Here is a 19,000-nt window from a genome sequence, read left to right as displayed (position 1 = left end):
GAAATTAGAAGTTACTTCGACTAGCACTCCTTATTTAATAAAAACTGCTGGGAAAGCTGGAATCGGACAGAAATCAGACTTAGAACAATGTCATGCAACATAATCCACATGCCATTTTGAATGGAGACATGGCCTCAAGTCATATTAAAAAATTAGAAAAACAAATAACCTACCTATCATAGCTGCATAAGAATATATTCTTCTAAATTAAATATTATTTTCAAATGAATATTTCTCTTCCTCTTAGCCCTCACCCCTCCATGCCTATATTGACAAAGTAAGAAAAATTAAATGTTACAAACATATATTGTAAAGCCAAAGAACTTCCTGTATTGGTCATATAAAAAAGTTTGAATATGTTCTGAATCCACCACCTCTCTCACAGGATGTGGACAGCATATTTGAGAATTGTGGTTGGCCATTTTGTTGATCAGAGTTCCCAAGTCTTTCAAAATTGTTTGACTTTTTGTTATTGCTTTCCTGGTTCTGTTTGCTTCATTCTGCATCAGTTCATATAAATCTTTGCAGGTTTTTCTGAAGTCACCCCCTTCATCATTTCTTATAACAATAGTATTCCATCACATTCATTTAGCAAAGTTTGTTCAGTCATTCTGCAATTAATGGATATCCCTTCAGTTTCCGATTCTTTGCCATAGCAAAAAGAGCTGCTATAAATATTATGTAGATATGAGTCCTTTTCTTCTTTGAACTCCTTGGGATATGATGCTAGTTATATTTTTTCTGGATTAACATATTTACATAGTTTAATAGCTTTTGGGGCATGGTTCCAAATTGCTTTCCAGAGTGGATGGACCAGTTAGCAGTTCCATAAATATTGCACTAATAAACCTACTTTCCAACAACCCCTCCTGCATTTTTCATTTTCCTTCCCCCCCCCAACTTTACCAGTCTAATAAGTGTGAGGTAGAACCTAGGGTTACTTTAATTAGCATTTCACTAATAATTTTTGACTTTGAACATTTTTCACAGGGCTATTAATAGTTTGAATTTTTTTTCCTTTGAAAACTGCCTGTCTATATCCTTTGACAGATTATCAATTGGGGAATGCCTCTAGATCTTATAAATTTGAATCAGTCAGGAGGCATACTCTTAAGCAAACAAGGTATAGAGGAAATTGCAGAACGTAAAGTAACTATGACTACAAGAAAAGAAAAAAAACTTCTTCTTAAATAATATTTATGTATCAATAAATAGAGATAAAGTCCTTCAATGGGGAAAATTCTCATATCAAATTTCTCTTCTAAGAGTTTGGTATCCAAGATGTATAGACAGTTAAATCTATCTATCTATCTATCTACACATACACATACATACATACATACACACATATGTGTGTCTACACTTATATATACACATATAGACACAGGGATCATTGAAAGACATTCCTTAATAGGTTAAAGGTCAAAGGATATGAACATATGAACAGTTCTCAAAAAACAAATTATCAACTATTAACAATCAAAAAAGAATGTTCCAAATGACAATGATGTGACAAATAAAAATCCAAATCAACCTGAGGTTTCATCTGATACCCTACAAGTCTGCAAATACAATAGATGGGAATCATTAATTCCTGAAGTGGATGTGGGAAGATAGGCACACCAGTACATTGTTAGTGGAACTGTGAATCAGTACAACCATTTCGAAAAGCAATTTGGAATGACTTCAATAAAGTAACTAAAATATCCATAGCCTTTGACTCAGATATTTCATTTTTAGGATTATATCTTAAGGAGACTATTGATAAGAAGAAAGTTCCAATACATTACAAAATATTTATAGCAACACTTTTTGTTATAACAAAGAATTGGAAACAGTATAGATGCCATCCAATGGGGAATGACTAAACAAATTGCTGTACATGAATGCAATGGATTGTTTCTCTACTGTCAGAAATTGCAAATGTGATGGACACAGAGAAGCATGGAAAGATCTATGTAAACTGATGCAGGGTTGACTAGGCAGAGTCAAGAAAACAACATACCCAATGATGACAACAAATGTAAATGGAAACAACAACTAAAACCAAAATTAAAATTGGATGTTGCAAAATGGTAAAGAACAAGCACGGCTCCAAGGAAGTTTTATGAGAACAGATGTTTGTCTCACCTTTCACAGAGGGGGAAGTCCAAAACTGTCACACACTGAAGATATTTTCAGACTCTTTTGATGAATGGATCAGTTATCCCCACCTTTTTCTTCTTATGTCTAAAAAATGACTGTCTTATGGAATCGCTCTCTGCAAGAGTCAGGGGAGGAATGCTTTGGTGAATTGAGGGTGATATAAAAAGGAGACCTCAATAAACACTGTATTAAAGGGAGAATCGGGGTTGATTAGATTCTACCTCTGCCAGCTCCTCTCTGTGTGACCTTGGCACATTAGGCACCTAGGCCTCAGTTTCCTCAGCTCTAGAATATATGTTGGGGTGTCTTAGAACAGAAGTGTCAAACACCTAGTAGCTGTACTGGGCCCTCAGCATTCCTGACAGTGGCCAGAAACACATTTAGATGTCCTTCCAAACTGACTTTAAAGTGTTGATGTATTAATAAAAGATAAAGAAATACATAACCGTGGTTTTCTAAGTCAATTTGCAGATGGCAGAGATCCATACGTATTGTTTAATGGCCCCCGTTTCCACCTAAGTTTGGTACCACCAGTCTAGATGACTTCAGAGGTCTCTTCCAACTCTGGATTTATGGTCCCATAATCCAGGAATAAATCCTGATAACCCAGCCCTTGGCAGAAAAAACCTTTTGAGGGTTGAGATCATTTTGTTTCTGCATCTGAATTTTACTATAGCAAGCTGCCTTCCTTTGAAACATCCCCACTATTCTGAATTGACAGTCTTTTCTCCAGAGGAAGTCCTGAAAAAGAGACAATACAATGTCCAGAGGAAGAGCCTTTTCCTTGTTCATTTTAGAGTAATATTCTAGAATTCCTTATTGCACAATTTCCTACCTTGTTTTATGGCCAGGATGTAATGCTACTAAGGGTGATGCAAGCATAGAAATGCAGGGAGAGATCCAGGCAAACCAATCACTATGTTAGTAATTCCATTTTTTTTAAAAAAAATTTCTTTATCCCTTGTACCTTGTGATTTATACATGCTGCTTCTGAAAGCTATGGTAACTGGGAGATCCAGGCTTTGGGATGAGCAAACAAAGGCTCGACCACATGGCTTTGTGGATATATACTGGTTTCTCTCTAGAACAATCTCCTGAATTCCTTGCTCACTGTTAGAGGTCTGCTGAAAGTGACTCAACTGTAGATGAAACAGCTTGCTTAATCATTCCTGAAACATGGGAAAAATTAAAATACATTTTTTCTCTGTAAAGCAATAAAAACAATGCCAGATTGCTAATGCCTCTTTTGTACCTTTCATTTGAAAGACCTCAAAAGAACATTGGGAAGAATAAAGGCGAAATCGATTCCCCAATGGCATCATTATACATGTTGAATCTTCTAAAACTAAAACTCTGAAGACGTTCAGTGGGAGGTGAGGAATCCATGAGAGCAGGATGAAGAGTGTCTCTCTGGAGCATTGTTCAACCTGCTTTCTTCAAATTCATTCAAATTGGATGATTACAAGCAGAGATCTGATTTGTTTCAACATTAAAGTACTGAATTAGTGTGAGGCGAGTCACTAATTGTCCTGTAGAGCTTTTAAGGTGCCCAGAGTGCCCTGTCTCCAATTTTCAAATTGCATTATGGTGATTGGAATGCAAACAACCTGTGAGGTGTCTTTTTTAAAAGGAAGAATTCTTAATTGCTTTTAATTGTTTTAGGTGTTTCAGCTGAAACATACGTTTTCATTCTAAAATATTTATTGAAGCGCCTAGTTAGGTTTTTTATTTTTATTTTTTTTAAGATTTGGCAAGTTTTGTTTTATAAAAGTGAAGATGCTTCATTAGCCTGAAGCTGAGGTGCGCAGCAAGGTTGCACAGCCATGGTTGTGTTTAATCCTGACCACTTTCTACTCGTTTCTTGAGTGTAAAATTAGTGGCTTCTGGTAAATTGGACTAAAGTTCTTGTGACCTTTTCTAATCCTGACTGTTTCATTATTTAATGGCCTGACCTTCGTTTTCTGTAGAACCACATTAGTGATAAATGTGGAGATTTAATAACTAGTACTGGCTGACAAGTGACCTTTTTTTTTTAAAAAAAAAAAGCACCATTCTTCTTTGCTGGGGAAACCAGACTGTTTTGCAAGCTTTAATTCATAGCTTTTTAATTATCTTTTCTATTGTCTGTAAGCTTTTTCAGAAAAAGAAAGGTCAAATATTTCATTTTCCTTGCTGATTAAAATTAAGTACTTGACAATTGTTCCAATATATCATTCAAAGAGGATGGGACAATTTGTTCGTTTTGTGGCATTCAAAGAGCATCCTGAAGAGTTTCCACTGGAGAGATGAGACACTCAGAGAATTCCAGGGTTGGAGAGTGAAGCCATCCTCACTGGGTGTGGGGTTTCAATCATTCTCTCAGCTTCCCTCTTGGTGAGTAAGTTTAGAACCAAAAATTTGAAGGGTTCTTCAACTACCTTGTTAGAAAAAAAGAAATGGGGAAAATGTGACCCAGCCTCAACAAAGGGTGAGACGTGCAGATGAAAGACAAAGACCTCATTGTTTTTTTTTATTTTTAATTTTTGCTATTTTCCCACTTAACAAGAGAGGAGTTATTGAATGTTTGATGAAAGATCATTTTCTGTGTTAGATAAGGAAAAAAATAGAAATTGTTTTTACACAGGCAGAGTTAAACCAAGTAGTTGTAAAACCACTCTAGTATACATTACCCAGAGATAGCACCCTTTTTGCAATAGTATCAAAAAATTTTGTACTTCCTTCCATGGAGCCTTTATAGAAGGCAGAGCCTTCTCTAGCAATTTTCACAAAAGATATGCTTCCGTGAGCTTGTCTGGAAATGCTCCTTGTATGCAATCTACATAACAATTGGGATGGCTGCAAAAGTCTAGGTAATACTCCTACACTATCAAGGCCAGATAATGTCCAGGAATTTTAAATATGGAGAGCATAGAGATCCCCAGGGGTGGCTAAGATGAGTTCCTTTGCATTCTTTGATAAGGCCAATTCCCGAGGACTTGAAATCAGCCAGAAAAGTGCTTTAACTATTTAGTGGACCAGACAGGTGGACCATGGTCTTTTCAGCTCCAGGAATAAGGTTAGAAAAATCTTATCAGGCACAGTGAAATTTCTCTGATGTGGACATTGATCATAAGAAAGAGTCTCACTCTAGGAGTGAAGCAGATTTCTGTAAAGCAAGATTCCTGAGCAAGCACTGTTACATGATTATCCTCCCACCTGTTTTCATCAGGACTCTCTCTGATTTCATCCTTTGTGTTCTTCTTCTACACAATGAATGCATCATCATTTCTGATTTAAAAGGGCCCTATCAAACATCTGGTAAGAGGACCATAGGTCTAGAGCTGGAAGACACTTTCTAGTTCATCTAATCGAAGGATTCTAAGGGCTTTATGTGGTAACGCAAGGTGAAGCCCATGAACTCCTGGTCAGGATAATGTTTTAATGCATAAAATAAAATGCATGTGATTGGAAAGGAGTCAATTATGTCAAACTGCAGTAATTAAAAAAATAAGTTTGCAGACCCTTGGCTAAGAGTTCCTAATCTAGTCTAATCCTCTCATTTTTAGAAGTAAAGACACTGAGGCCTAGAGAGGTAAAGGCAATTGATCAACAAACAAGAAATCTTTTTAGCATTTACTATATGTTAGGTACCACACTGAGCTCTAGCAAAACCCATCCTTGCCTTCAATGAGCTTACATTTTGATGGAGGAGACAGGATGCAGACAAATAGATACAAGATACATAGAGAGTACACTAGCAGCTCAGACCAGGCATGGCTTCCTACAGAAGGTGATGTTTGAGCAGAGTCTTGAAGGAAGCCAAGGATGGTAAGAGGTCACAGTGAAGAAGGAGAGCATTTCAGGCATGACTGGCCCTCAGTGACTCATCCAAAATCCTAGGGGTAGAAAGTTGCCAAGCCAGATTGTGACCCCAGTTCTGGTGTCTCTCAATTCACAGCTCTTACATGGTCTGACACAAACCCATTAAAAGTGGGTGGTCACAGACCAGACTTAGTTTGAAGAACTCAAAACAGTTGCATCCTGCCTGTGCCAACCATGCACTTCTGCACTGCCTCTTGGGTGACTTCTGCTGGAATTCTGTAGACACTGTGGCTTGGCAATCCTGGCTACCATAGACCAGAGCTGGAACAATGATACTGGCCCTTGGTTTAATAGAGGATATTGGGGGAATTCAAAGCATGGCACAGTTTCCCAAAGACAAGTCAGTGTAACTCTTTTGTTCTTTTTTAAGTCTGCAATTATGTTCATGGTAACCTTTTCCAAATGCTTGTCATGAATACCAACACAAGATGGGCAAGTACCCATGAAATGATATTTCTTGTTCCCTTTGAAGATAACATAAAATCACTCCATGATTTGTCTCTCCAGGAAAAAAAAACCAAGCCCTGTTTCCATTTACATCTATCTTCCCTTTGACTTGTTGTATTTATAACAAGGATGACAAGGTTTACATTTCAGGAATATGTCTCTTTGTTGGCCACTGGACAAGGGACTCACATCTAGAGCACCAATAGCTCCCTTAATGGTGACTGAGTCTAAAATCTGCTGCATCCTTTTCCACCACCCTCCCCCTGCTATCACTCTAGAAATGGAAGGGGCTACACAACACAGAGGGACCTGTTCCAACTTTCTGTCTTCTACAGGTTGCTGCAGTAAAAGAACTCAGTCCCAATTGGCCAGCCTACTTTGCTTTGTATTTAAGTAGCAAGGTGGCACAGCGCATAGTGCATTGAGCCTTGAAGTCAAGGAGACCTGAGTTGGAATCCTGCCTCAGTTGCTTATTAGTTGTGTGACCCTGGGCCAGTCATTAAAGTTTTTCTTGGCCTTAGTTTCTTCATACACAACATGGGGAATGTAATAGCTCCTACATCCAAGGATTGTTGTGAGGATCAGATGAGATGATGCATATAAAGTGGTTTGTAAACCTTAAAGTGTTATATCGATGCTGGTTTTGTTATCCTCCTCATAATCATTATAATTCACATCACCTGGCACAACACCCGGCACATAGGAATAGGGACTGGGTTGATTTCATTATTATTAAGAACTTCCAGGTGAGGAGGCTTTTCTGTAACTCATAGTCTTAGCAAGCTGCCTAGAGTGCTGAGAGACAAGTGGCTTGCCTAGCCAGTGTGTGTTCAAGGTAGGACTAGAACCTGGGTCTTCTTGGATTCGAGGTTGCTTCTGTATTCAGTACTCTGTGCAATGTGACAAATGGTAGTATATTATGAAATACTTGTTGACTGATTGGTTCATTAGTCTCTTTATGGTGACCTAGGCTGGTCCTAAGAAAGCGGACATAGCATGATAAATACTAAACATCAGGAAATAACAGCAGGTGTATGCAGAGCTATGAGATATCCTGCGGGATGACCTCCCTCAAAGGGGAACAGGGCCACCTTTTCAGAATAGGGGACATTCAATCTGGGCCTTGGAGGAAAGGCAGGATGGCAGCAGGAGGGCAGTACTTGCCAACCCCTTGAATCTCTTCATCTGAGTGCTTACATCCAGCTGTTCTTACAACAGAAGGTTAGAATACTTCTCCTGAGGGATGGGAGACAGTAAATCAAAAGCCAGGCTGTTATTGAAAATCAATACTTAGACCTTAAATAAAAGAAGGTGTTGGATATCTGTTGGCTTTCCATCACAGGGACACAATTGCCCTAGAGATGGTAGAGATCAACTTTGTTGAACTCTGGGGTTTGAAGACATTTCTGAGCATGTGAAAGAAAGGGATGAGAAAGCTCTAATTTTTAGTGAAAATGGAAAAAGCGAATGAGTCAAATAACGGAAAGAGGAGGGATCAGAATCAAGGAAGGCTCCATAGATCTCTTCAAAGTTCTCAGAACATTGAAGGACTCTTTCAAGGAAAAGGTGAGTGTTTATCAGGGCCAAATAGTCTTACTCAGTAAGTGAGAAACCTAGAGAATAAGTCCAAGGAAGGCTGCCAGATCAGAGCAGAGACGGCTTTGAGAGACAGTGAGATGTTTTCAAAAGAGAAAGTCACAATGAAGGATGCAACAAGAAACCCAAAAGATAAAATTGAAATAAACTCACAGGGAGACGGGAGAGCTCCCAGACCAAACGAGTCTGAAACGGCCCAGAATTCTTGGCTCTTCATCCTTATTGGAGTTTTCAGGTGTATTCAGAAAGGCGTAAATGAATCCCCTGGGACCTAGCCATCACTTTGTGCCACCCATACTCTGTGATTCCGAATAAGCATATTTGTGTTCATCCAAATGTGTATGAATTTAGGGAAAATTTCTGTAGCTAAATGGCAAACCAAGTGGTTACAACCTCACCTCCATCTGTGTAGATCCCAATTGGATATCAGAAAACTTCAGTGAGACAGTTCCATCCATCCATCCATCTATCCATCCATCCATCCATCAGTCAATCAAGACTTTCACGCTTCTGCTCAATACACTCTAGTGGCTTTTAAAGACTTTACATCTTAGCTCCAGGCTCCTTTTTGAGCCTTGGAAGATATCACTCTCACTTTTCTATTCTGGGGTCCAACTCAACTGTCTGTTCCTCACCAACGAGCCTCTAACTTCTGTCTCAGGCCCTTTGGCCTGGCATTTCACATGCCAGGAATGCCTCCCGTTCCTTCTGTGTCTCTTGTAATCACTAATGTCCTTCAAAGCTCAGGTAGAGCACAACTCCACCTTGTATATGAAGCCTTCCCCTCTTCTGATCATGATTCTTCTCTCTCCCCACCAGAATTTTGGGCACAGTCCCTGGGATGCTGGACTCCACCCAGGAGGTGAGAATTCTGCTGCCTTCTCTTGCCCGGAATGAAAGCTCCTACCCTCTGCCCATTCTCACTGCAGGCTGCCTTTCCCAACCCACTCCCTTTTCCACTTCCCCTTTGTACATTGTCCTCTTCCATTTGAAGGCAGGGCTTGCCATACTTGCTTAAATTTGGACCCCCAGTGCTTAGCACATCGGTTGCTTTATCTCTCTGAGCACCCTGTCTGGGAGTGCTACCCACCCCCATTACTTTGTAGTGATTTTACATATACCTATAGATGGATGTGTTTCCCCACCTGGTAGGTACCTTCTTCAAAGGACTGTTCCCATTTTTCACTGAATCTCCCATATCTACCAATGAGTCAGCACTTAATAAATGAATGGAGATTGACTGATCAAAGAAAGATAGGAATTCTAAGAAGTCGAGGTGAGGAAGGAGCGATTCCAGGGCAGGGGGGTAGAAGACAGGGAGATAATTGCTCCTGAAGACCACGTGGTCAAGCTGAGCTTTGCAGGTTACTCAGTCCTGGCTTGCCCATCCATTGGCTGCTTAGAAGACCCTACAGCTGCAGCCCCTGTTCAAGAGAGTATGGGCCTGCCTGCTTTTCCACCAGTTTGCCCTCAAGTGTTTATCAGCTGCTGACCTCCAAATCTGCCCAGCTGTGGCACCACAGTCTGCTGTTGCCAAACAGATTGTGATATCTTAATTGATCACTTGCAGGGTTATGGTTGTCAAATGAAATGGCAAAGCTCATTTCTATTAGTGAAATTATGCCTCCTTACAGCAGAACCAGCTGATCCTCCCTAATGAGCAGTTAGCCACCATGGCGACCAATGGAAAGTTCTGTACTGGGCACATTGGCACTGATTGGAGAGGCACTTTTATATTTTGGAGTCTGCATCAAACAAATTTGGTTTTTAATACAGAGAAGTGACTTCCTGGAACTGTACCAGCTCCTTTGCCAAACCATAAGGCATTAAGCAATGGTTGGTGGCAACAACGTGATAGGCATGATGTTAAATCAGGTACAAATCTGCATGACTCTTAGGCTGAGGTTGAAGATAGCCAAGATCAGTGAGAAGTTGACCTTTCTCCAGTAGGACAGTGTGCCACAGCCTCAAGAAGAAGACCAGGGTTCATGGCCTTCTCAGAAGCTTACCACTTGGGTGACCATAGGCAAATTACTTCATCTCCATGGGCCTCAGTTTCCTCATCTGTACCATGAGGAGGTGGGATCAGTCGGACCCTGTGGGCCCTTTTGGCTTTAGGTCTGTGAACTTATGATCTCCCCCAAAGGGTCACTTGAGAGATTGCTTCTGTCTTCAGCAGGCAAGAGGGCCCTTGCTTTTCTTTGCAGCACAGTTTGGCAATTCCTGATCCTCAGCCTTTGGGACCTTTGTGTCTCCTTCCCTGAAAGTCCCCAGTCTAATAATACCTGGGGTTTAGGCACTTAATAAATTCTTAGAGACTGACTTCAGATCTCCCTAACTCTGACTCCAGTGAACTATCTCCAGTACAACTTAACTGCCTGATGGTTTTCATGCATTTCTGTGCTCCCAGCAGCCCTGTGAGGGGAGGGGATGTCTCAAGGCTCATTTTGCTTAGAAGAACATTGCAGCTCATGGTAACATGGCCACTAGGTGATGGAGGTGGGCTTGGAAGCCAAGTCTCTTTTGACTCAGTCCTGGTGTCTCTCTGTTGACTGCCGAAGGCCCTGCCTCCCGGGCTCTGGGTACTGAGGGTGTGTCACGGCTTAGCAGAAAGTAATGATGTTGAGGGGGGTACTGTTTTCTATGTATATTTGCATCTGGACCATCATTGTCTAGGCAGTTCTGCTATGCCTATGCATTCCCAGAGAGTATCTCACAATAAAAATCCCAGAGCTCGGGGGCAGAATGGGGACAATGCTCACAAATTTCATCAGTAACACATACAAGTGATAGGAACCCAATAAAATAGGAGGGCAGTTTAAATACATTAGAGAGCTGAGAAATCCATAAATACTTCAATAAACAGTGGCCTTGTCCACAGCCTCTGGCAGATGTTGGCTTGGCCCCACTGGTTTTCCTGGCCCAGAGATGTTACTGAAGCGCAACCTATACAACAAATATGGGCCTTTTCACCTGACAAAGAGCTGGAATTTTCTTGTGGTAGTCAGCATGGGAAAGGCTGCAGCTCACAAGTTAGTGAAAAGTGGGGCAGTTCTCCACATTCCTGTTCTTTCTCAGGAAGAAATCTCACAGAAGCAAAATCAAAATTCAAACTATTCACGAAATGTTTCCCAATATATCAATCATGTGGAAACCAAATATAGCAGAAACGCTTATGGTTTCACTGATTAATTAATGAACTAACTTAATGTGCTTTAAGAAATGGCCTTTTTCTAGGAGCAATACATCCCCTAATTGTTGGGATTATTTTGTTACTTTACTTCTCTTTAGCTGCTGATACAGAGCCTAAGCTGGAAAGGCAAGGACAGCAAAAGTCTTTCTGTCAAGGTTCAGAACGTGGGCAAGTAGATGGAGATATCTGAGACTTTGTGAAAGATCGATTGCTGATTAACTCAGTGAACATGGCTGAGCACATGAGTGGCACCTCATTCTCAGTTTACCCATCTGTAAATTGGGTAAATTATCATGCCAGTCATTCACTGCCCCATCTTTTTGTCCCCACTGTAACACATTCTCTCTATTTTCTCAGTCTATTTTCTCTCTGTTGCTGTGCTAAAACCTCCTCACAATGTATAAGGGGGAGCATGGCATAGAGGGTAGGCAGCTGGCCTTGGAGCCAGGAAAATCTGGGTTTAGGTTGTGACTTTGATGAATACTGGCTGTGTGAACTGGCCATGTCTCTTCCCTTCTCAATACTCTAAATAACTCTAAGAACTGTAAGTTCTGGAGTAGGTGACATCTGCCTCTACATCATTGGTGATTTGGAGTTTCCACATCAATGAGTGTTCCCCACACTGATGAAATCACATATCCAGAACTCCCACTACCACAAGGGAAAAAAGGAAAGAAAGTCAACCAATCGCACAGTGCTCTATACTATATGAGGCACTCAATACATTAAAAAATTTCTTTTTTCTGCAAAGCAGTGTAGCTTGGTGGATGAGAGTTTAGCCTCAAAGTTGGAAAGTCTTGGATTCAAATGCTGCCTATAACACATACTGCTTCCTCTGGTTCTCTTTTAATTTTATATAGTGTGATCTTTAATATTTTGGTCTCATATTCTTTTTTAACCTATTGCAGTATATTGTATAAGATATTGGTCTTAACCTAATTTTTGCCAAGCTATTTTCCAGTTTTCCTAGTAGATCAGATAACAAGTTTTCCCCAAGTAATTTTTGCCTAGGTTTATCCAACACTGGGTTGTAGATTTCAGTTGTTTCCAATTCTCGCTTTTCTAGTCAGTCCTACTGATCTCCATTTTACTTAAAAACCCTAGCACCGTACAGTTGGCGAACGCTGCTTTGGGACGTAATGCGATGTCTGCAAGAGCTAGCTCCTTTCTGTTCCTCCTTTTTTTGCAGTATTTCCCTCGAGATCTTAGACCTTTTGTTCCTCCAGTTGAATTTGGTTATTATTGTGTCTAGCTTTATAGAGTATGCCCTTGGTAGTTTGACTGGTATAGCATTAAATCTGCAAATTAGTTTTAGGAGGTCATATCATCCTTTTAATACATTATTTTTAATTAACTTGCTTCTGTGGGACACAGTAAAGATTAAGGATGGCATTGCAAAGGTTGGAAAAGCAACCATTCCCACTTTCATGGAGGGGCATTAGGAGAGATTTTCTGTACATATACATCATCTTCTGGGTCAAAGAGTCCAGGATATGATGCATGATTTAATGATTGGTTTTCTTATGTCTACCATTTGTTAAAAGCTCTTTAATGTCAGAGAGGGGAAAATGGACCCACATTGATTTTAGAATGCCTTCTCCCAGGTTGGTTCCAATGCAACCCCTGCTGTTCAGGGCTGTTGAGAAAAGCATGACTCTACAGGCCAGATGATGTCAAGGTTTAAATAGATTTATTCATTGATTATCATTATATTGTGTAAGAACTCACTCAAGATGCTTTTGATTATGAAGAAACTGTTCCTTTTGGAAACTCTTTGTATTTAAAATCAAATTCTTTAGAACCATCTATTCTTACAGATAAATAAAAAAAAACATTCAATCAATGCTTGTTTATGTTTATGTTTACCTTTTTCAGTTGTCTATCCACAATGAATCCTTTTAGGTTACATAGAACCATAAATTGTCCAGGCACTTTACATATATTATTTGAATCTCAGAATAACTCCCTGAGAGAAGAGATCATAGGCATAGAACTGCAAGGTGCATTGAAAGGATTCTAATCCAAACTGCTCATTTTACAGACAAGGAAACAGAGGACCAGAGAAGTAGGCAGTAACAGAACTGAGATTAGAAGCCAAGTCTACAATTTTTATCATCTTCTTTTTACAGAGATGGATAAACTGAGGCCAGGCACAGGCATCAAGTGACTTGCCTATCTATGGTTATCCAGATAGTAAATATGGGAGGAGGGATTTGAACCCAGGATTTCTTGACTCCAACTGCAGCTGTCCATCCTTTACAGTAAATTTCCTCCGGGAAGCAGAGAGCTGCCCTCAAAGAGAACAAATCTTTAGCTTTAATTTCCGTGTTGGTAGGGAAGAGAACACTGGAGTCCTTTTTGCCATAGTGCCTGTTGACTGTTGCTGGAATCCTCCACCCCCACCCCAGAAGTAACTCTCCCAAAAGACTGGGGCCATATTGCACAGAGATTCTCCTCCTTACCTCCAATAATAGCAGGGTATTTTCCTCCTCCGAGCAGTCAGGAGGTGTGAAGATGACTAATTCACTAACTTATCTCTTTCTTCCTCCTCCTTTCTTTGCCAGCCTTTGCAGCTCGACTGTGATCTCTGCGCCATTGTTTCCAGCTCTGGTCAGATGGCCGGCCAGAAGGTGGGCACTGAGATAGACAGGTCCTCTTGCATTTGGAGGATGAATAACGCGCCCACCAAGGGCTATGAGGAAGATGTCGGGCAGAAGACCATGATCCGGGTTGTATCCCACACCAGTGTCCCTCTTTTGCTTAAGAATCCCGATTACTTTTTCAAAGAAACCAACTCCACTATCTACGTTATCTGGGGGCCTTTCCGGAACATGAGGAAAGATGGCAATGGCATTGTGTACAACATGTTGAGAAAAGCTGTTGAGATCTACCCGGGTGCCCAGATTTATGTGACTACAGAGAAGCGCATGGGTTACTGTGATGGAGTTTTTAAGAAGGAGACAGGGAAAGACCGGTAAGCCCTGATTATGCCTTCCTTTGTGCCTTCTGTGTTCAATCCTAGCACAGGGAAGGTCCCTTTGCATGCCAGCTATAAAATGAGCACCCGGTTATTTTTCAAGTTGATTGTTATATGTTTTTGACTGTTATGAGTACTTGATGAGCCAGCAGCTAGGCCCCATTTATCCCACCTACGCTACCTTCTGTTCATTCCGTTTTGATTGGCCTGGGGCCTAAAAAACCCTGGATGCTTTCCTGAGACATCTTTAGAACTCCCCCCCCCACTACTTCCAGTTCAATTTGCTATTGATTAAATTAGAATTTCATCTGAAGTGGGAAGCCCAAACAACAGTATTCCAAAGCACAAAAATGTTGGAGAACTCTAGGAAGATAAATTGACCTAACTTCTTCTAGAAACTAGGAGAAACTTTACCTGAGGCTACCGACAGAACAGGTTATTGATTTTCTAACAAGGTTGAGTAACTCCCTGCATGCAAATGGTCTGCATGATCCTGAACAAATGGCTAAGCATCGTCTCATGTTGGAGCAGAATGCCATATTGCAATTCTGCCACACTTCAAGGGAGTAAGGTTGGATGATTATAGCAAAGTGATAAAGAAAAAAATATCTTCAATACTCAATTATCCAGGGACTAGGCTGGGTCATTTGTGATACATATGGCTCCTCTTCTTCCTCTTATTTCTCCTCATTCTTTATCCCCCTGGTCAAAGGTCTTGTGCTATAGATACTACCAAATGCAATGAGTAAGCCTTCATGAGACTTCAGTCATGTGGGGAGCAGATGCCAGTGGTGGGTTTTTCCATTCAATAAGACAGTCTAGGTCTCCACTACCCTGATCTTAAATGCATATTAGGGATAGAGATAGGGAATGGACCTAGGATTTCATTAGTAGAGGAAATTCCCAAGGAGAAAACTTCTACCAATGCAAGTTGATGTACCTTCTCTGAAATGTAGTCTTAGAGAATGGCCAAATCATGTAAAGGTGTAGCGATTTGCCTAGGATCATTGAGCCTGTATGTGTCACAGGTGGGACTTGCACCCGGCCCTTCCTGGCTTCAAGGCTGGCTCTCTATCCATTTTCTCAGAAACTCACACCACGGACTGCCTCAGCACCCTGCATCACTGCTCAATGGCCATACCAGTAGTTGACCAATCTCAAGTCATCAGCAGTGCAGTACTCCCAAAGCCTGTATTAATCATCTCTGCATAGTTACTCTCCTCTTCTGGAGTGGGATTTCCTACAAGGACCCTCTAACACTCCCTCCCATTCTATACTTCCTCGAGATAAGATCAGCAGGAGTTCTTGCTAACTCCACCCTCGTTTCTCACTACCCTTCTCCTCCTTCCCACTTTGTTTTTCTCCCTTTCTGTTGTTTTTCTCTTTAGCAGTGCCAGAATTAGATGGCATGGAGAAAGAGGGAGAATAGTCAAAGCTGGAATGAGTCAGTGTTGCTTCTTACCTCTTGTCCTTAGAAAAAGCTGTTGAAGGGACATATCGAAATTTATACCACGAAAGGACCTTTGGATTATCTACAGGTTTTGCCTCTCTCTACAATATCACATTTGTCTCTCTCTAAAGTTGCATTGGCTATGATTTCCATATTAAAATCTATTATTTGCCAAATGATTTTTCCCATCACCCAGTTTTAACAAACACAACTTCTGATTACATCCAAGCACTGCTCTCTTCCATGGCTTCCTCTAAGTCCCTGGGTGCTACTTCAAGAGCTGGTAATCATTTAAAACTGTTCAGTCTGGCAGGTTGCTCTGCTATTGATTCCTAGAGTTGATTTGTATTTATCATTGATTATCCTTGAACAGTTTACAAAAGCTCAGGCAGAGCTAGTTCGGCAGTTGACTCAGCTAGCCAGCTGAGCTGGAAGGCTCTTGCTCTTAGATGTATAATTTGCAAGGCATAAACTGTTTAGAGGAGAGAGGCAATGGGGGTGGGGTGGGGAAGGAGAACTCTAAATTGTGCTTTAAAGACATATATGGCTGTGCTCTCAGTTTGAGGATAGGTGTGAATCAATGTGGCCACACTCAGTGCTTCAGGTATACTTGGCCCTGCACAAGGAGCCAATGGGGAATGGAAGAGATCTCCAAGGGAAGACACTGGGGAAGGGGAGAAATGACACAGAAAGGCCTCCTGCAGAAGAGAGGATTTGAGCTGAGTCTTGAAGGAATCCAGGAGGCCAAAAAGGACTGTACTCTGGGAACAGGCCACCCTTTGTAAATACCAGCAGAAATGCCATGTTTCTCTTCCATTTTATGCACCAGCTTCAGATGGCTAGTGAGGAAGGTGGTGCACTCCTTTGGACTACGGGCACTGGCATCTTCCTCTTTATGCTTCAATGTACCCCCTTACTTGTCATGTTCACAGAAACCCTGGGAGTTAGGTAAAAATTCTAAACAATAAATCACACCTTGCTCTTATCTGTGTTGAACATCTTTGGACCAAAGAGCTTTTGGAATAGGCGGAGATGTTTCAATTGTTTTGAGGTAGTCATATTTGGGCACGGAGATTTAGCCTAAAAGTATAAACAACCCTGCTCTCATAGGGCAGCTAGGTGAATTTCATTGGCTGGTGTGATAACTTCAAAGGAAAGCTGCTAATGAAGAGTCCGCTCTTGGCGAAGTATTCAGCAGTTGAAATTGGTGTTCAGGAGAGACTGGAGATGCTTTCCTGCAGACTACAAATGGAGAGGGTGGCCAGGTGTGAAGGGATGTATATCCTTGTAAATTTCCATTTCATTTGGAGGTCCTTGGGGGTTATGGCTTTGGGGCAAGATGATTTAGTGAGCCCCCATTATTATCGACAAGCTTTAGTGAAGTATAAAGTCACTGACATGACGGACATTTTACAGGACTTTTAAATTTTATGTTGCAAATAGTTATGGTTCTAAATGACAGAAAATTCGTTAAGTACACTCCATAATGAAAAATGTGACTTCATACATCTCTGATTCATGTCAAATTTCTACGCTAAAAAAGAACAAAAAAACAAAAGACACAATCTGTAACTTGTTTTTAAAGATTTCATTTTGCATCCCAGTCAGGAGTCCCCTCTAGGACAGGGTATAGTATTAACCTGTCCCATGGGGCAGCCAAAGGGAGGTAGAGGTTGTGGGATCTTATACAGTTCCCTTATACTTGGGCTTCAGGACTCTTAGCAGCAAAGTGAGGTTGTTGGGCTCAGTGAGAGAGAGCCCAGCCCAATGGCATGATCCCTGGTGGTAGAGGCTGAGGCTTGGCTCCAATGCCAACTCTGCTATTTTCTACCTGTGTGACTTAACATCACTTAACATACCTGTTCCCCAGCTTCCTCAATGTAAAGTGAGGGCATTGGACAAGATGCCTTTTAAGATGTGGTCCAACTAAATTACTTGATCTTTCTTCAAGCTAAGAAAGGACACCCCAAAACAATCAAAAGATAAAGGTCCTGGGCCTTCTGCCTCCCAGACCTCTTGCTCCACCTTTGGGATGAAGGTTCCTTTCGACTGTCCCTACGTACTGGGAATTCCAATGATAGCTCAGTCTTTCCCCTTAGCTTCTATCTCTATCTCTGATTCTCTCTCAAGGTGTGGGCTCCGCCTCCATGTCTGGCTCTCTTCTTGATTGCTAATGATGATTCCCTTCATTGTCAGAGATGATTCTGACCAATAGAGCTCCTCCTGCCTCGACTAATACATTCAACTAATGAAAAACGTTTTCGAGTCTAACAAGAGCGTGATTAAAACCTTCTGGCAGCTGAAGACCAGTTGCTTTATAATTCTGTCAGGTTTTGTGGAGATAAAGCCTGGAATAAGGGCACCTGCCTGAATCTCTGCTACTTAGGATGCTGGGCTGGCCCATCTCCTAAGCTCTAGGGGTCTTACCTGCAGAAGACTGTGGCAATCAGGGGTTCCCATTGTCTAGCATCAATATGGTAAGAGCCTGGAAGCGGGTGCCATCTGGCCTTGGTCAGAAACCACACAGGTAAAATCACTCTTGCTGATCAGAGTCCCAGGCTTACTGCCACTGCCACTACCACTACCACTGCCACTACCACTACCACTGCCACTACCACTGCCACTACCACTACCACTACCACTGCTACTACCACTACCACTGCCACTACCACTACCACTGCCACTACCACTACCACTGCCACTGCTACTACCACTACCACTGCTACTACCACTACCACTACCACTACCACTGCCACTACCACTGCCACTGCCACTGCCACTGCCACTACCACTACCACTACCACTGCCACTACCACTACCACTACCACTACCACTGCCACTACCACTGCCACTACCACTGCCACTGCCACTACCACTGCCACTGCCACTACCACTACCACTGCTACTACCACTACCACTACCACTACCACTGCCACTACCACTGCCACTGCCACTACCACTGCCACTACCACTACCACTGCTACTACCACTACCACTGCCACTACCACTGCCACTGCCACTACCACTGCTACTACCACTACCACTACCACTACCACTACCACTGCCACTACCACTGCCACTGCCACTACCACTACCACTGCTACTACCACTACCACTACCACTGCCACTACCACTGCCACTGCCACTACCACTACCACTGCCACTACCACTACCACTGCTACTACCACTACCACTACCACTACCACTGCCACTACCACTGCCACTGCCACTACCACTACCACTGCCACTACCACTACCACTGCTACTACCACTACCACTACCACTACCACTGCCACTGCCACTACCACTGCCACTACCACTGCCACTGCCA

The 19,000-nt window shown here is 41.8% G+C and overlaps 1 protein-coding gene across 1 annotated transcript in view; it reads left to right on the top strand.

Annotated features, from left to right (window-relative positions):
• Positions 1 to 19,000, top strand: part of ST6GALNAC3 (ST6 N-acetylgalactosaminide alpha-2,6-sialyltransferase 3) — a 392,299-nt gene that overhangs the window by 130,741 nt on the left and 242,558 nt on the right. Inside the window, exon 3 of the mRNA XM_036754108.1 lies at positions 13,807 to 14,216. Coding sequence (XP_036610003.1) covers positions 13,807 to 14,216 — 410 coding nt within the window. The remainder of the gene's footprint in view (positions 1 to 13,806; positions 14,217 to 19,000) is intronic.

Source organism: Trichosurus vulpecula, chromosome 4, assembly GCF_011100635.1.
Source record: "Trichosurus vulpecula isolate mTriVul1 chromosome 4, mTriVul1.pri, whole genome shotgun sequence".
Taxonomy (NCBI): domain Eukaryota; kingdom Metazoa; phylum Chordata; class Mammalia; order Diprotodontia; family Phalangeridae; genus Trichosurus; species Trichosurus vulpecula.
Note: the sequence above shows the minus strand (reverse complement) of the source record. Positions and strands in the feature narration are given on the sequence as shown.